The sequence below is a fragment of the Exserohilum turcica genome, assembly GCF_000359705.1.
Source record: "Exserohilum turcica Et28A unplaced genomic scaffold SETTUscaffold_1, whole genome shotgun sequence".
Taxonomy (NCBI): Eukaryota; Fungi; Ascomycota; class Dothideomycetes; order Pleosporales; family Pleosporaceae; genus Exserohilum; species Exserohilum turcicum.
The window spans coordinates 354,976-370,515 of NW_007359914.1; the positions used below are offsets into that span (position 1 = coordinate 354,976).

Below are 15,540 nucleotides of genomic sequence, written 5' to 3' on the forward strand. Positions count from 1 at the left end.
GTGCCCCTCCACAGCAGGTCATGACGTTGGGCTAGCCCCTCTCAGCGCATGTACAAGGGGGCGGAGAAACTGCTGGTTCGCGGTAGTTGTAAGAGGGCTGCAGATTCAACGTCACATTTTTTGGCAATCTATGTCATCGGTTTGACGTTGCAAAGTAGTGGAAAAGGTAGGGGCTCTGCTTGGGTCTCTCTTATATCTCTCCACTCAGGCTGTCGTCAAGTCTTCACATCACTTCATTCCACATACACAAGAACACTACAACAACCGCCCAAGATGATGTCCCAAGCAGCAATGCAGGCCGAAAAGGTCATAGGCCATGGCGACAACGCCACTACCGCGCAGGATGTCACCAACCCCGGCAACGACGAAAGGACGGCCGACAAGTCAGAAACCATGAAGGCTCTTGCGTGGTACGGCAAGAACGACGTCCGCATGGTAGACACGCCAAAGCCAAAGATCATTGAGCCTCGCGATGTTATTGTCAAGGTCACCGGATCCACCGTTTGCGGTTCCGACCTGCACTTGCTCCACGGCTCCGTCGTCGAGATGCAAAAGGGCGACATTCTCGGTCACGAGTTCTGCGGTGTTGTCGAAGACTGCGGCCCCGAGGTCAAGAAGTTCAAGAAGGGGTACGTTTTGTCTGTCATTTCGGACAAATACGCTGCTAACATCCTGTAGTCAACGAGTTGTTGCCTCTTTCCAGATCGCCTGCGGTGACTGCTACTATTGCAAGCAGAAGCTTTCCTCGCAATGCGAAAAGACAAACTCCAACACCATCGAGAATGCCATGTACGGCGGCCGGACCGCGGGCATGTTCGGATACTCGCACTTCACGGGTGGCTTCGCTGGTGGCCAGGCAGAATACACCCGTGTTGCCTATGGTGACGTGAACCTGCTGCCCCTTCCCGATGATGTCCCAGATGAGCAGGGTCTCTTCCTCTCCGATGTGCTGTGCACGTCGTGGCACGCTGTTGTCGACACTGGCGTCAAGCAGGGAGATGTGGTAGCCATCTGGGGGGCTGGTCCCATTGGCCAAATGGCTGCCGACTTCTCTCTGATGAACGGCGCATCAAGGGTCATCATGATCGACGCCAACTGGCGTCTCGACTTTATCAAGAACAAATACCCCAACATCGAAACCATCGACTTCTCTGCACTGTCCAAGGGAGAGTCGGTCACAAGCAAGCTCAAGGAAATGTGCAACAACCGCGGTCCTGACGTCAGCATCGAGTGCGCTGCTGGAGAGTATGCAAAGGGCTGGGCGCATTACTTTGAGATGATGCTTGGGCTCGAGACCGACACCAGCGAGCTCATCAACGAGATGATTACGAGCACACGCAACATGGGCCGCTGCGGTATCACGGGTGTCTACGTCGGCTACACCAACCACTTCAACATTGGATCTCTCATGGAGCGTGGCATCCGCCTGATTGGCAACGGCCAAGCACCCGTACACATGTACTGGGAATCGCTCCTCCAGATGATCCAGGAAAAGCGCATCGACCCTTCCAAGATGGTCACGCACCGTGTCCGTCTCGAGGACCTGGACAAGGTCTACTACAAGTTTGAGAAGAAGGAGGATGGCCGCCGCTGAGACAGAACCCCGCTGCCTTTATCTCGCATGAAACGGTTCACTTTTTCAGACGCTTGCCGGCTTCGCTGCACTACAAGGAGCTGTACTACCGCACCGAGGAGGCGTTTGAATGGAACATTGTCACAAAGTGCTTTTACGAGGGATACCATAGCGTCTTTGCTGCCGCCCATGTCGGTCTGGGCATCGACACGCCAGAAGAATGGTCGTTGAGCTTGTTTGGCCCCATATCAGAGGCATGGTCGGTACGCCGGTATTGGAGCAGGTACTGGCACAACTACATCTACCACTCCTTCTCGGGCCACATCAAGTGCGTGACACGGGGCTGGCTGGGCATGAGGCGCGGGTCCGTCTTGACACGCTTGGTGGAGAATACGCTCGTCTTCTTTGCGTCGGGACTGATGCATTCGCTTGTCCGTTGGCAACAGGCTCCCCAGGACGACGTCTGGGCTATTACCGTTTTCTATCTTGCGCAGATGATTCCTCTCGTTATTGAGAGCGTCGTCGTGTATTATTGGAGGAAGGGGAAAAAGACCATGGGGCTAACCGACGACAGAAAGTGGCTGAGCTGCGCAGAGTATGCTATTGGATATGCTTGGACCTTTGGCTGGCAGTTTTACAGCGTGTCGACGTACTACCTGGTGAGGCAGCAGTGGACAAACGAAATGATGCAGAAGAAGTGGGAGGCCGAGTTTGCAAGGATGCGTCTCAATGAGACAACAGAGTGAGAAGCGCATTTCCAACTGAGGAGTGATGCTCATGGCTTCCGAGGCATGATAGAGCCAAGAGCTGTCTTTCGTGTATACTTGGACAAGCTGTCTTTTGTGTATACTTGACAAGCTGTCTTTCGTGTATACTTGGACAAGCAGGGTAAGAGAGTGATTATAATTCGGATAATGTCAAGCAGACCACAGTAGAAAGTCTCAAAGTAGATATACATGGAATTCATGTCTTCATGATCGTTAGCATTACATTCTTGTTGGTATCGTTAAACTACGTGACTACTCCCCCCCCCCCCACCCATTACATGATTAGTATCTGGTCAACGCCGGGCTGGTCTGGGATGGCGGGAAACTCCACTTGGTCTCGACAAAGACCTTTTGCATAAAAGTGCCGATCGTACGTGTCCCATGCACGCTGTAGAGCATACATGGCGGCTGCTTTGAGCACGTGGTAGCGCACGAATTGCCAGCGCGAATACCCGTGTTGATAGTGGCTTGTTCCTGTTTCCCGGACAATCTTCTTCGCAGCCACGACGACGGGCTCGTCGGTTTTCTTATCCGTCGCAGTGTACACCTTGTCTGGATTCGACGGTGCAGCAGAAGTAGTAGGGAGTGTGTCCCGCTGCTGCTCAAGCACTTGTGCGCGGCTCCGATCAAAAAACACCTTGTATGCCTGCCTGAACCGGTCCATGACCTCGCCGGGCTGGCCGGGCTGGCGCACAACAGGGCGGAACTCCAGGACGCAGACCTCGAAGCTCATGTGTGCGAACCAGATGAGGCATGCGCGGCCAAAGGTGTCGACGAGGTCGTAGTTGGGGAACATGTGGTCCGAGTACCGGAATACAATTGCTGTTGGTATGGCGAGAAGGAGGATGCAGAGTTTGCGGCCAAGCGAGGTGGAAGGGGGGTATGCGAGGATGTACAGCGAGTAGATGATGGAGGGGATGCTGATGCCCAGGGGAAACAGAGCGAGAGACGGTGTCCAGTTGGGATGCACATATTGGCCCGGCATGTTGGGCACTTGTGCGTGTGTTATTGCGAGATGATGGTGTTGCTACGCAGGGTTGCGAGAAGGTCGAAGGCAGTTGCAAGAGTGCTAGGAAGAGAGCCTTGAAATAAGGTGAAGGAGGGGGAAAGTACGGGTTGCTTGTTGCATCCGTGGTTCGTGTGCGGGCAAACGCTTGCATGTCGAGTTGTCGAGTCGGGGTCGTCCAATTCCCTTTGCCGGAAACAAAATAGCTGCGCAGTCATGACTTCACTTGTTGTCGGAAAAGGGCCTAGATGCACCCACTTGCAACTCTTTTCAGGAGACTCACCAAACATCTAGGCGCCGCTTTCACTGAGTAACGTCAGATTCACTGTGTCAAGATGTGCGATACTCACACGCAGTTGCACACTTGTGTCTTTTGATTTCATCCATTGCTCCATAATGTCTTGGGAGAAAAATACCATTTGCAAATACCACGGAAAGCTCTGCAGCGACCCACGTTTACAGAACCGACTACATGTAAACGACATTCTACCAGTTTTGTGAGCCACTGGTGAATGTTGCAAGAGTATGGATAGTGGCGTCACTATCACGCGGATATGGTAATGGAAAAGACTTGACAACAGTGTTGGATGCCTGGCTCATGACATTGTTTCTTCTCTTACTATGATGATATATATTCTTACAAGCATTGCAGACTAAGCGCATGTCAAGCACCGAAATAAGTAGCATAGAATAGGCGGTTGCATGCAGAGAAGCGCTAGAATCTTTGTTTCCTGCCTTACGAATTTAACGCAATCATGTAGGCAGGTTGATTCCTCGCTTATTTCTAGCTCAAGCATGCATCTTCTCTTTTCTGGTTCCCCTAATATGCAGCATTTCCCCCCCCCCCCCCCACGAGGTCAACTGGAAAAGGGTCTGTTTTTCTCGTGATTCAGTGTGTTTTTGTTGGGCAGACTAGCCAGAGCCATGTGCTTTATGCCTCGTAACAAACAAAAGGGTCTGAAATGCAAGTTGACTTGTTGATCCCAGCCCTGCATATCGATGTTTATGGATTCTAATGGCATTCCAGTCGCTTGCTATGTGGTATAGCGGACGAATGCATCGAATTACTATTCAAAAGCCACTTGAACGTGGGAATTGCTGTCACTGTCAACAAGTGTGGTGACCAGTCGTAGATAGATTAAGGTAGTGGGGAGCTGAAGCATGTGTGGGGAAAAGCCGCATTGCCTTGGCCATTTATCTCGGACAAATTCAAAATGGAGATCGTCTTCGGCTTGTCCTACCAGGCGACAATGCCCGCGTGCCGATCGTCATTGCAAAACACGGGCGATTTGATAACACGGAGAAGCGAAATTCATGCAAGACAGCACATGTGCGTGTATTGGGCAGGGAGAAAACTTTTCTTGCGGGTTGGTGATTGCGTTGCGTTGTTGATTGTGTGCAAGCCCGTTGTCCGATGGCTGGGAAAGCGCCGACAATCTGGAGTGTACACTTAGCCAAGGCAAAAAAAGAAAGCAAAGAAAGGCAGTTCAAAAGGCCAGCTGAGCCACTTTCGCTTGAGGACATGCACAGTCACCGCCACGCGTCCAGGGGGAGGGGGGAGGTAGGGATCGTAGAGCCAAGAGTCGGCCAAGCAAAGAAGAAAAGGCATGTGCGCAAGATGGATGGATGGATGGATGGAAAGAAAGAATATAATATCAGAAAAAGCCGCTTTTCCGCGCCGTTGACGCGTCTTTTGATGATGGTGGTGTGCAGCGGGCTGTGAGCAGCGGGAGAAGTGGTGTTGGCAACGAGGGTCGTGGAGCCGAAGTGTCTTGGGTTGTTGGTGGTGGTGTATCGGTCTCGGCCATGTCGTTGGCGATAGGGGAACGGCGTCCATGGCGCCCAGACGAACATCAGGGTCCGAGTGCGAAAAGCCGGGCAGACAAACAGGCGGGCGGGCGGGCGAACGAGTTACATTCCTTTGGCGCGCTGCTTGCGCCACGACTGGCTTGGTCCTTGGCTTTCCCATTTGGCCTGAGACGGATATTGATGTTGATATCCATGTTTGGCGTTTCTGTATGGCTGCCAACAACGACATGTCTTATTATCGGCCAGCGGGAGTAACAGCCATAACGCCCAACGGCCCCTAGATGGCGTATTCGTGTGTGGCCCCCATTATTCATATCTACTCACCCTTGGCCCCCGCATGGCTATTTCCGCACCACACACACACACATAAGCTGGCATGTGTTTACATTAGTAAAAACAGGCCAACCACCTACACCTACATGCTTGGATACACAGCCCAGCCACACAGCTGCAGCCACGCACCCGCCTGTCGGTCCATGTCATGCTTCCTCGGCACTCCGCTCGCCTGACCACCGGAAGCGTACCCGCGTCCCAGCGCCAACCTCGCCCTCCAAGCCCGGGACGCTGGACAGGCAGGCAAGGAATGCGCACGAGGCCGCCCGTAATCTGCACCTCTTTGCCAAGCCCCTACCCACACACCCACGCATAAGTCTAAGCATATGCGCATGCAGGCGGTATGCACGAGCACGGCGCGGGCGGGAGAGAGCGAGAGAAGCGAACAGGCTGGGCTCTGCTGGACATGAATGAATACCCCGCCGAGTACATAGGGGTAGGGGAGATAAGGCAGAGGAAATGCGCCATGTGTGTGTGCGTGTGGCAGTGAGATGAGAGTGAGATGAGAGGGAGAGCGAGAAGGAGAGCAAGAGTGAGTGCAGCTCGACGACAGGGGGGCGTCCCCTCCCCTTAGCGTACCGGACGGACTCTTGGCAGCAAAAGTGGGGCCCGCAACCGCGCTCCCACTCCCACTCGCGCACCAGGTGAAGGGTGTGAAGGCAGCTGTCGCGACAAAAAAAAAGAGAGACTCGCCTTGTATCTGAATTGTTGAAGTGAACAACACATACACGCAGTTGTACAATGTGTTCTGGGTTTTCATTTCTTTTTTTCCCAACACAGAACACTGCTAAAGTAAGGGGATGCGCATATTACGGCTGCATGCAAACACATGTAGGTATGCATGTGGCAAGGCAAGTGCAAGCAGCAAGCAAAATGGCCCATGTGCAGCCTTGGATAATGCGGTCGGCCAGACACTCGCACTCGAGATGGCCTTGATTACGCCTAGTCAAGCGCGGCTACTTGGCCTTTGTCTCTCTATGTAGATTGGGATGGGCGGCGTGCGTGGGGACGGCAAGCGCATGGCGTACCGGCTGCGGCTGACAACTACGTCATGACCGCCGCCGGACAGAGACAAATCACCCTCCTCATGCCAATACCGTCGAGTCGTGGAGAATTTTTCTCCTTGCAGCTTGCTTCTGCCCGATGCTCCTAGCCGAATGTGGGCGCCCATATCCCGCATGCTTCTTTGTGGAAGGTGACTGACGCTTGGCGCCTCTGCTCCCACCATCTTGGGCAATACTGCGCTTCTGCAACTGTGGCTGCAACTTCCTGCGATAACAACAAAGCTAACGCACCCTCGCCTGAGGCCATCACGCGCCAAACCCACCACTCTACATCTACTCCCTTGGCAACATGACATCAAGCAACAACTACTGGCGCACGCTTTCAGCTTCAAGTTTTTTTTTTCATCATCGAATTTCTTTCTTTGCCAGGCTCCCGACTCGCCTTTTTACATACAGCTATCGCCAATAGTCTTGCTCGTAGTGACACGTTCAACGCTTGCTCAACCGCGCCCTATGCACAACAGCCTTGTTGCTCTCAACCCAGTTGAACTCGAAAAGAAAATGAATCAACAATAAAAATAAAAATAGAAGTAGAAAATAAAAAAACTCCGTGAAATGCGATGAAGCTGGTATCCGCAGATATTGAACCCGAACAAAAGAAATCGTTACCTAATGTAGGAAAAAAAAAGGAATATTTGCAAAGTGCAACTGCACCCGTCCGGAGGTTCTCATTTGGGTCTCCGTCTAGTGTACCGCGTCTTGCTTGATTATTTTGGAATATGCCGCCGCCTAGGCCATGTTGGCCGCGCCATGCTTTTCGTCCTCGCTCTTCTCAAACATGGTGTCTTCGAGCCACTTGGTGGCCTTTGCGCATTGTGCGTCGACGTACGTGGTCCACAGATGGGCGAGTGTGTATTCAACAACAAAAAACAGCGGAATCGCAATCGTCCAGACGAGCCAGTTGGTCGTCCTGGGAATGTAGTGGGGGATGCCCTCGCCTTGGCCGTCCTTGGGCTCCTCGACGTAGTACGGCGCCGTGCTGAATCCGTAGATCAAACGCGCGAGCCCGACTTTCATCACTGTTCCGTGCGTGAGGTACACGGCGAAGCTGTTGCGGCCCACCCACATGAACAACTTGTTGGAGAAGATGCTCTGTAGAGAAGGCGATAGCCAGATTCCAGTCACCATGAGGTCCCATCCAATGGCCGTGAAACGCTTTGGGTAGCTTGCTGCGCCGTTGGGGATGATGTAATCTCCAATGTTCTTGAGCTGGACAGACCAGGCCGACCACTCCCAGTGCTCACCGGGGTAGCATGCCACGTACCAGCCGAGGAGAATGAGGAAAGCCGTGGCGAATCGGCGGGCCTTGACCCGGTTGTTGACAAAGTCGCGGAAGCCCTTTTCGGAGCCGAGGTCGCAGAGAATGACGCCGTACAGAAACTGGCACTCGAACGTTTCTGCACCATGTCAGCATTACACTTTGGAATCCGCCCAAGGACAACATACCCTTCTCGGGGCTAGTGCGCATCCAGTACCAAAAGAACAAGACGATGCAGGTAAAGAGACGCATGCGGAACTTCATGAAGACGGTGGCGAACAGCAGGACGTAGATGAGGAAGGCGCCCTGGAGCAGGGGCAGGAGAGCCCACTGGTGGTCGTCGTACTCGTTGTTTGCGCCCGACCACGAAGTCTGGAAGTTCTTGATTAATCGCGGGATTTCCGTGTCGAGGCCGCCAATGTTGGTGGGGACCGAGCGGCGGAACCAGTGCGAGTCGCTAAGGTGGGCCACCTCAAAGGTACCCAGCTGAGCAAAGAACCATGCAATGACCAAGGCAATGGTGGCGGGCATGATCAGCCGCGGGGGGCGGCGGAAAGCCGACTTGCCCAGCGTCTCGAGGGCAGCAGGAATGTTTCCAGACTTTGCCTGGCGGAGAGGCTTGATGGCGCAGACGTAGCCGGTGAGGAAGGCAAACATGGTGACGCCGATGCGGCCCTGGAAGGGCAATCGGATAAAGGGCAGCTGGAGCAGCTGCGGGGCGGCATTCTCGCTGTCGCGCGGCGACCAGAGGCTGTAGTCCCAAGCGCGGCACAAGTGTGTTACCACGACCCAAAAGGAAGCCACGCCACGAACACCCTGCAGAGTGGTTAGAGGGGGAGGCGGGTGCGGACAGGCAGGCGACGACATACCTCTACCCAGGTAACATTTTGGCGGTTGCTCGAGGCCATTCTGCCTGGACCAGCAGCGGGTTCGAGAGGCGTGGCAAGGCTGGAGATGGTGGCACGGGCGAGCGACAACGGGGCCTTTGTGAGAAAAGACATGTGCATTCAGACGGCGGCGGCGGCGAGGCGGCGAGGTGATGACAGGCGGGGGGGGGCGGGGAGGAGACCGCGGCCAGGCGAAGGATATATAGCGGCCGTGTTGCAATGCACAGGAAACTGGAGAGTGGGCGAGGCGAAGGAGAAGGAGAAGGGAAAAAAGAAAAAAGAGCGACTGGGAAACAAGTATAGCAGATGGTGCATTGGGGTGGATTGGATCGGGCCCACGAGGCAAGTTAGATGGACGGCCGGGGTGCAAGCAAGTTCCCCCATGCGAAGACGGCATCTCGGATAGCATGTCTTGGCGCGGTAGAGGAGGTGTCGAGCAGGAGCCGCGCAGGCGCGAGTGTAATTGGCTCTGGGGCTGAAAGGGGGAGCAAGCGCCGAGCCTGCATGGGTGGCCGCGTCATAAGGCTCGGCGGCTGGTCGAGAGGCTGGAGCGCGCGCGCCCACCCTGCCACTTCCACTCTGCGCTCTCTTCTTGGGTCGCCCCCCCCCTTCCGGGCACCCCCGGTCCCCCCCCCACTGGTTTCAGCACCAACGCGTAGGGCCTTGGTAAAGACAGCGGCCGCTTGGGCTGGTGTCTGGCTGTGGCTGTGGCTGCGGTGGTGGCGTGGGTGGCGGCTCTCGGCACGCTTGCACGACACAGGCCGTGGCAGAGCAGTGGCAGCGTGTCCCCGCGGCGCCGCCATCAGCGTGGCAGTGGTAGTGGTACTGCATGTCTGTATCGACGTACGTATGTATATGCCCACCGACTACACCCAACATGGGCCATGTAGGTAAGCATGGCCGCATTGCGCCCGGCCCGGCCACTGTTGAGCCACAGAGGGTCCCCGTGTGTAGATTAAACGCCTGCCCGCTGTTTGATGTGTCCTGGGGCCGCGCAATGTTGTACGGCGCGCCGTCGGTCGCCTACAATCAATACTCTGCTAGGCACAATGCGTCACCCGCCGCTGCGTCATCTGTCTACGCGTTGTTGGTGTTGACACGGCCGGGCCAGGCCACGCTGGAATGAGGCTCTGCGAAACGCGCCTTCCCTCCTCCAATCCCACCGCCTCGCGCGTTGCACTTGCTCTTGCTTGCCCTGGCCTGCTCCTGCCTGCTCCGGCCTGCACCTGCCTGCACCCCCCACCATCACCCGCCGGCCCGTGCGCCGCCGTCGTAAGCCACACCACCTCACATCACACTACCACTGCCGCCATGGCTATCACTACCACGACGAGGCCAGCAACAATGCCATCCGTCGCCCTCGCAACTGCTACTGTTACATGTCTGATGTCACGGCCTGGTCTTTCTTGGCTGATCTTGTCTTGCCTGCCTCGCCCTGCCTCGCATCGCATTGCATTGCATGCCGCCGCCGTGCTCTGATCTTGTTTGTTTATTCACCCCGTCTGGCCTCGCGCACGCGGCTCTACTCTGCCATACTCTACCCTACTCTGCCCGGTCCTGCCCTGCCCCCCCTAGTGATTCTTCTCAACAATCTCCTTGGCAAAAGCTGCAAAGTCCCTCTGCTCGTCGACCCTTTCCCACAGATTCGGCTGCGTAAACACGGCCAAGGTGTTCCGAGCCACGCTCCCCCCGCTGCCGCCCGTCGCCCCCCGCACAAAATGAGGCACCGCCTTGAACTTGCCCTTTGTGATGATCTCCAGCGCCTCGCCCGTCTGGAACGCCAGACACTCACGTGGAATGCCCACCTTGGTCACGGCACCCGTGCGCGAGTGGATGTACAGGCCAGCTTTGGCGTCGGGCGGCCGCTCAAGCTCCCCCAGCGGCTTGAACAGCGTCCCGCTCTGCGGCGCCTGGGCTGCTTCGTCGACAAACATGGCCGACGTCAGCCCGGTCAGACAGCCATGGTCGATGTGTGTAGCACACCAGTCGTCCTCGTCACCATTCCCAGTTTCAGCACCACCGCCCGGCACATCCGAGCCTGGCGCGGGGAAGTAATGCAGTAGCCTGGCTTTGGTAGAAACGCTTGTCTGCACAACATGCTCCAGATAGCCCGCTTGGTACCCCTCGATGTTGGCTTCGGCGTATCTGTCGCATGCCCTAGCCACCAATGCCGCAATGTCTATGATTAGAATACACAGCTCGCGGAACGTCGCCTCGAAACCTGGCAGCACCTGCTCCGACGGCCACACGTTGGGAGCCGTGTACTCGGGGAACGATGGGTACTTTTCCGCCACCGTCTGCTGCTGCGCTTCAAATCCACGCGCGCAGTTGACGTAGTAGGATCCTTTGAGCGTGTCGTATTTGCCGTCTTTGAGCGTCTCTTTCCCGCACGACCATCCAACTAGCCACTTGGACCCAGGCGACTCGAGCTTTGCTGAGACGCCATCAGCTTCTTCCAAGACTTGTGCAAAGCCATAGCCATTGCTTACCTACCTAATTCGTCCTGAGGCAAGTTCCCCAGCGCAGATGCATACGACAACAGCCTGTGTCGCAGATCATGGAACTTGGAAGGAAGATCCTTCACCACAATAATGCCCAGGCTCGAAGGCCCAAAGGCTTCCTCGAGCACGGAAAAGTCGACGTCGTCTGCAGTGGCGCCATCAGCCACGGTTCCATATCCGCAACTCTACTTACTGCACCGACCACTCACTGTTTCTGAGAGCCTCTAGCCCGACCGTCACCGCGCTCTGGTTGACGGCAGCGTTAGTCTTGGCCATGCTGAGCTGTTGGAAATACAAAAATAATTCAAGGTGCTCGGCTGCTGCGTGTATGTCGTCAGTTTTCACCCGCTTTATTGTCGTTTGGTAGCGTGCAAGCCATGCTGGCCTGACCTCGAGTCTCGACCTGCACCTGCCTGATTTGCTTCAGCCTCGGCCAACTCCGACACCTCACCTCCGACGCCAAAACCTCCCACTCTCCACACAACCACCATGCCAAAAGCACTCCACTTCAAGGGCGACAAAAAAGTCAAGAAGCGCAGAAAGGCTGCCGACCCCTACGATGCCGACGACGCCCACGCCAAGCACCCTGCCCCCAGCGCGCCTGCCGAAGCCGAAAATGACGACTCTTGGGTGAGCGCGGATGCGCCCAGCGACATCTCGGGACCCATTGTCATTGTACTTCCGACCGACAAACCGGCTTGCTTGGCCTGCGACGCCAACGGCAAGGTGTTTGCGAGTGAATTGGAGAATATCATCGAGAGCGACGTTGCGACGGCGGAACCGCATGACGTTCGCCAGGTCTTTGTCGCAAATCGCGTCGCAGGCACAGAACAGCTAAGCCTCAAGGGCCATCACGGAAGGTCCTGAAATCATTCCACCAGCTCCCTGGCCCGCCAACTGACTTGGCTGTAGATATCTTAGCTGCGACAAATTCGGTATCCTGAGTGCAACCGCAACTGCCATCTCGCCCGAAGAGACGTTTCTCGCCATTCCCGTGCCCGACAATGCCTCTGCCTTTTCCCTCCAGACCGCCCGCGACAAGTTTCTCAGCGTGGAAGAGCACAAGGCAGGCCCTGAACTCCGCGCTGACAAAGAACATATCGATTTCAACACAACGTTGCGCATACGCATGCAGGCGCGCTTCAAGCCGCGACTCAAAGCGAACAAGGAAGAAAAGGCCAACATCAAGATTAGTCGCAAGGAGCTGGAAGACCAGATCGGCCGTCGGCTAAACGATGCAGAGGCAAAGAAGCTGAGAAAGGCAAGGGTCGAGGGAAACTTTCACGAGACGGCCCTGGACATGAAGGTCAAGTCCAGCCACGACAAGTACGCCAGCATGTGAAGGATAATCGTACTCGTCACGTCATATCCGCGAAGAAACAACACCACCATGGCGTGCAATGGCAACACGCATCCATGAGCGATGACTGCGTCTCGCCTTCTGTGCGACGCTGCGCACACCACCGAGCGAATTCCCATACTCTGCAAGACTGCACAGCCTTGATGTGGAGACCATTTAAAAACACCACTCCCCACACCCTTGTGGCTCAGCACACCGTCTTATCCGTCTTGGCATTGTCGCGCAAGACTGGCGGATGGATCATACGCGGCCTACTGTACATGTGGTCTCATCTGATTTAGCTGATCGACAAGTGACAATGCGTACTCCTACTACATCTTACAAGTGTTGGTCAGTGCTTGGTAGCAGCGAGTTTCGAAGACCTTGAAAAACAAAATATATACAAACAGGACGTACCAGGCCCTCACGCCAGATAGATTATTACTTGAAACATCTAGCTAGCTAGATACGTACCTGTTTGTCATTATGCAAATCACCTCCACTTCTTTCCCTGGTCCGGTTGCTTCATATTAACACCCACGTTTTCTAACACGTGAATCTCTACACCTGTATCTTTAATGTAATCAAACTACCCTGTGGCATAATAAAATGCCGTCTTACGCCAAGTTGTACACATCGCTTACGGCAATTGCTCGTCTATAGCAACAATACTATTACCGCCATGTCTCCTCTGGTTTCAGGTGGAACACCAACCAAGAAGGGTAGAACAGTACTTTCTGTGCATGCATATTCATTACATCATATAATCTAACACACACACATGCACATACGTCTAACATTATATCCACATACTTGCGAGGCACATCCAGCATCATATTTATATATTCTGTCAGACAAATCTAACATCATATCCTTATTATATATATCTATCAGACATATCTAACGTCATATCCACATACTGTGCCAGACACGTCAACACTATTGCAATTCCAGTGCAATTCAACAAATTGACATGTATCATACATTACACTTATATATATATATATATATATATATATATACATCTAGAACTTGTACACCTGGTCCTTGCTGTACCCAAGCTCCTTCAGGTAGCCCTCGAGCTCGCCCTGATCAGATGGACTCTTCTTGCCTCCACTGATGGCCTTGTACATGCCCGGAGGCCCGCAAACAAACAGCTTGATCTTCTCTCCCTCCTTGGGCTCCGGAAGGACCGTCTTGAGAAGCTCCTTGGTAATGAATCCCTTGCCTCCCTGCCACGACTCAGGCGGGTTGTCCAGCACGTAGAAAGCCCGGAATCGCTGGGGGTACGTGTTTTCCAACTCCTCCAACTCGCGCTTGAGCAAAATGTCGTTTTCCGTCACGTTGCCGTAGATGAGCGTCACCTTGGTCTTGTCCTCGGGGTTGCGGAAAATGTGTCGTGCTGTTTGCCACATGGGTGTGATGCCCGTACCACCGGCAATCATGGCAACGTGCTCAAACTTGTTTGCCTGCCACTGGAATTTCGGAATAGGTCCCTTGATGTCCAGTCGCTGCCCAGGCTCCATGCTGTGCATGTGCTCCGACATGGGGCCACCTTTGTATGCCTTGATGATGAAATCGACCGTGCCCTTCTGGTCTACATCGCTGATGGGAGTGTACGGACGGATGACGGGCTTTTGCATCTCGGGGCCCTTGTACTTGGTGATGACGGCAGCTATTGAAAGTTAGCGAGTCCTCATATATTCCTTCGAGGTGGCCATACAAGCTACAGGAAGGCCGCTCTCCATGTCGTCCTCGGGCAGCTTGAAGCTAAGCAGCTTCGTGTTGTGGTTGACGATTACGGACTTGTCCAGGACAAGCGACAGGAAGCCTTGATCGCCTCCAGTGAAAGCCTTCTTGACGGGGCCGTCGGTCGAAGAGGGAATCTTGTTGGCCTCCGCTGAAGGTGGTGCCCTGCCCTTCTGTCCTGATGGCGAATCTCCACCCCTCATGAACAGGTAGGCACCGGCGAGACCAGCAGCGCCAATTCCCATGTACAGTACGCCATTGTTACCGCCGCTCTTTGGGGGCTCAGATGCATATCGGCGGACTTGCTACTCTCTGTATCAGTATGTGGCCGAAGACTGCGATGATTTGTAATGCGCGAATCAATTAGAACGCGGGCGCATACCTGGTGCAGCGCCTTGGCCGGGCGGAATACCTGTCTGGCAAACATGGCGAGACGAATTGGTACGGTGAACGGGTAATTGGGGTGGAATTGAGTTGCGGGAGCGAAGAGAAGACGTTATCGAGGTACCAAGCTTGCGCTCGTCGAGCTAGCGCCAAGCAGCAACCGATGACGTTTGCTGCAATGACGCCGAAAAGTCCGAACGCAGCACCACCCGCCATCTTCATCCCCAGCCCCATGAACATTTGTTCCGAGACAGCCATCAATTGTGTTTGCCACGACGTCACCATTGTAGCAACTAGCAAATGCAAAGTTGACGGGCTTGAGACATGTAACAATTTGAGTCAACTGCATCATCATGAGAGACACCGATGTCAAGATCGTCCCAAAAACAATCGACGCTTAATGCATGCACACCAGACATACATGAAATGTTCTGGACGAGTTTCACCAAGCTGCCGCTATTTGAGCTTGTTCCTAAAGACAAACAGCTGCGCCTGAAATGTTTCTAAACAATACTTGCGGGATTAATAAGTGTGTTCAGGTGAAGGATGTCTCTTCATGGGCGCCATAGTTCCCTGACGAACAATAAACTGCTCCAATTCAGGTAGAGCTACAAGTTACATAACGAATCAGTGGTGAAATAGCACTGCTAAAGTCAGTAACGGATAACACTGCAGTGAATATCGCACGAACAGTGTCTCCCGACCATTGGTCTTCAAGACCTGAAGTAGCCGATAACCCACCCGATCCTATACACAACCCGTCGAATGACACCCACAAGTGGCCATCCTTTCGCACCTTGAGCAAAGTGAACTTCCTGCTCTTCAGCTTCCGACAAACAAAGTCACACAAAGATCAAAGAGCGATCGCAG

General features: G+C 54.4%; 7 protein-coding genes across 7 annotated transcripts; 3 read left to right on the plus strand and 4 right to left on the minus strand.

The window, feature by feature from the left end:
* Nucleotides 1-152: 152 nt before the first annotated feature.
* On the plus strand, nt 153-1,594 carry SETTUDRAFT_132758 (uncharacterized protein; the record flags this gene model as incomplete). Its single annotated transcript, XM_008022374.1, has 2 exons — nt 153-629; nt 679-1,594. The coding sequence occupies exons 1-2, from the start codon at nt 274-276 to the stop codon at nt 1,592-1,594; spliced, it is 1,272 nt and encodes a 423-aa protein (XP_008020565.1). The 5' UTR covers nt 153-273.
* Nucleotides 1,595-1,635: 41 nt separating this feature from the next.
* SETTUDRAFT_62931 (uncharacterized protein) lies at nt 1,636-2,274 on the plus strand (the record flags this gene model as incomplete). The annotated part of the gene is made up of 1 exon (XM_008022131.1): nt 1,636-2,274. A coding segment is annotated over one exon (639 nt), but the record flags the coding sequence as incomplete, so codon positions are not given.
* A 340-nt stretch (nt 2,275-2,614) lies between these two features.
* On the minus strand, nt 2,615-3,325 carry SETTUDRAFT_29831 (uncharacterized protein; the record flags this gene model as incomplete). Its single annotated transcript, XM_008021967.1, has 1 exon — nt 2,615-3,325. One exon carries the CDS (start codon nt 3,323-3,325, stop codon nt 2,615-2,617), a length of 711 nt encoding a protein of 236 aa, XP_008020158.1.
* Nucleotides 3,326-6,931: 3,606 nt separating this feature from the next.
* Nucleotides 6,932-8,915, minus strand: SETTUDRAFT_162044 (uncharacterized protein). The gene is made up of 3 exons (XM_008022375.1): nt 8,680-8,915; nt 7,999-8,626; nt 6,932-7,949 (listed from the first exon to the last, which is right to left on the minus strand). The coding sequence occupies exons 1-3, from the start codon at nt 8,809-8,811 to the stop codon at nt 7,282-7,284; spliced, it is 1,428 nt and encodes a 475-aa protein (XP_008020566.1). The 5' UTR covers nt 8,812-8,915; the 3' UTR covers nt 6,932-7,281.
* Nucleotides 8,916-10,268: 1,353 nt separating this feature from the next.
* SETTUDRAFT_86185 (uncharacterized protein) lies at nt 10,269-11,474 on the minus strand (the record flags this gene model as incomplete). The annotated part of the gene is made up of 3 exons (XM_008022258.1): nt 10,269-11,131; nt 11,191-11,343; nt 11,408-11,474. The coding sequence occupies 3 exons, from the start codon at nt 11,472-11,474 to the stop codon at nt 10,269-10,271; spliced, it is 1,083 nt and encodes a 360-aa protein (XP_008020449.1).
* Nucleotides 11,475-11,687: 213 nt separating this feature from the next.
* On the plus strand, nt 11,688-12,540 carry SETTUDRAFT_17971 (uncharacterized protein; the record flags this gene model as incomplete). The annotated part of the gene is made up of 2 exons (XM_008021836.1): nt 11,688-12,058; nt 12,111-12,540. The coding sequence occupies 2 exons, from the start codon at nt 11,688-11,690 to the stop codon at nt 12,538-12,540; spliced, it is 801 nt and encodes a 266-aa protein (XP_008020027.1).
* Nucleotides 12,541-13,562: 1,022 nt separating this feature from the next.
* On the minus strand, nt 13,563-14,730 carry SETTUDRAFT_177891 (uncharacterized protein; the record flags this gene model as incomplete). The annotated part of the gene is made up of 3 exons (XM_008022376.1): nt 14,669-14,730; nt 14,261-14,591; nt 13,563-14,212 (listed from the first exon to the last, which is right to left on the minus strand). Exons 1-3 carry the CDS (start codon nt 14,711-14,713, stop codon nt 13,563-13,565), a joined length of 1,026 nt encoding a protein of 341 aa, XP_008020567.1. The 5' UTR covers nt 14,714-14,730.
* Between the last annotated feature and the right edge of the window lie 810 nt (nt 14,731-15,540).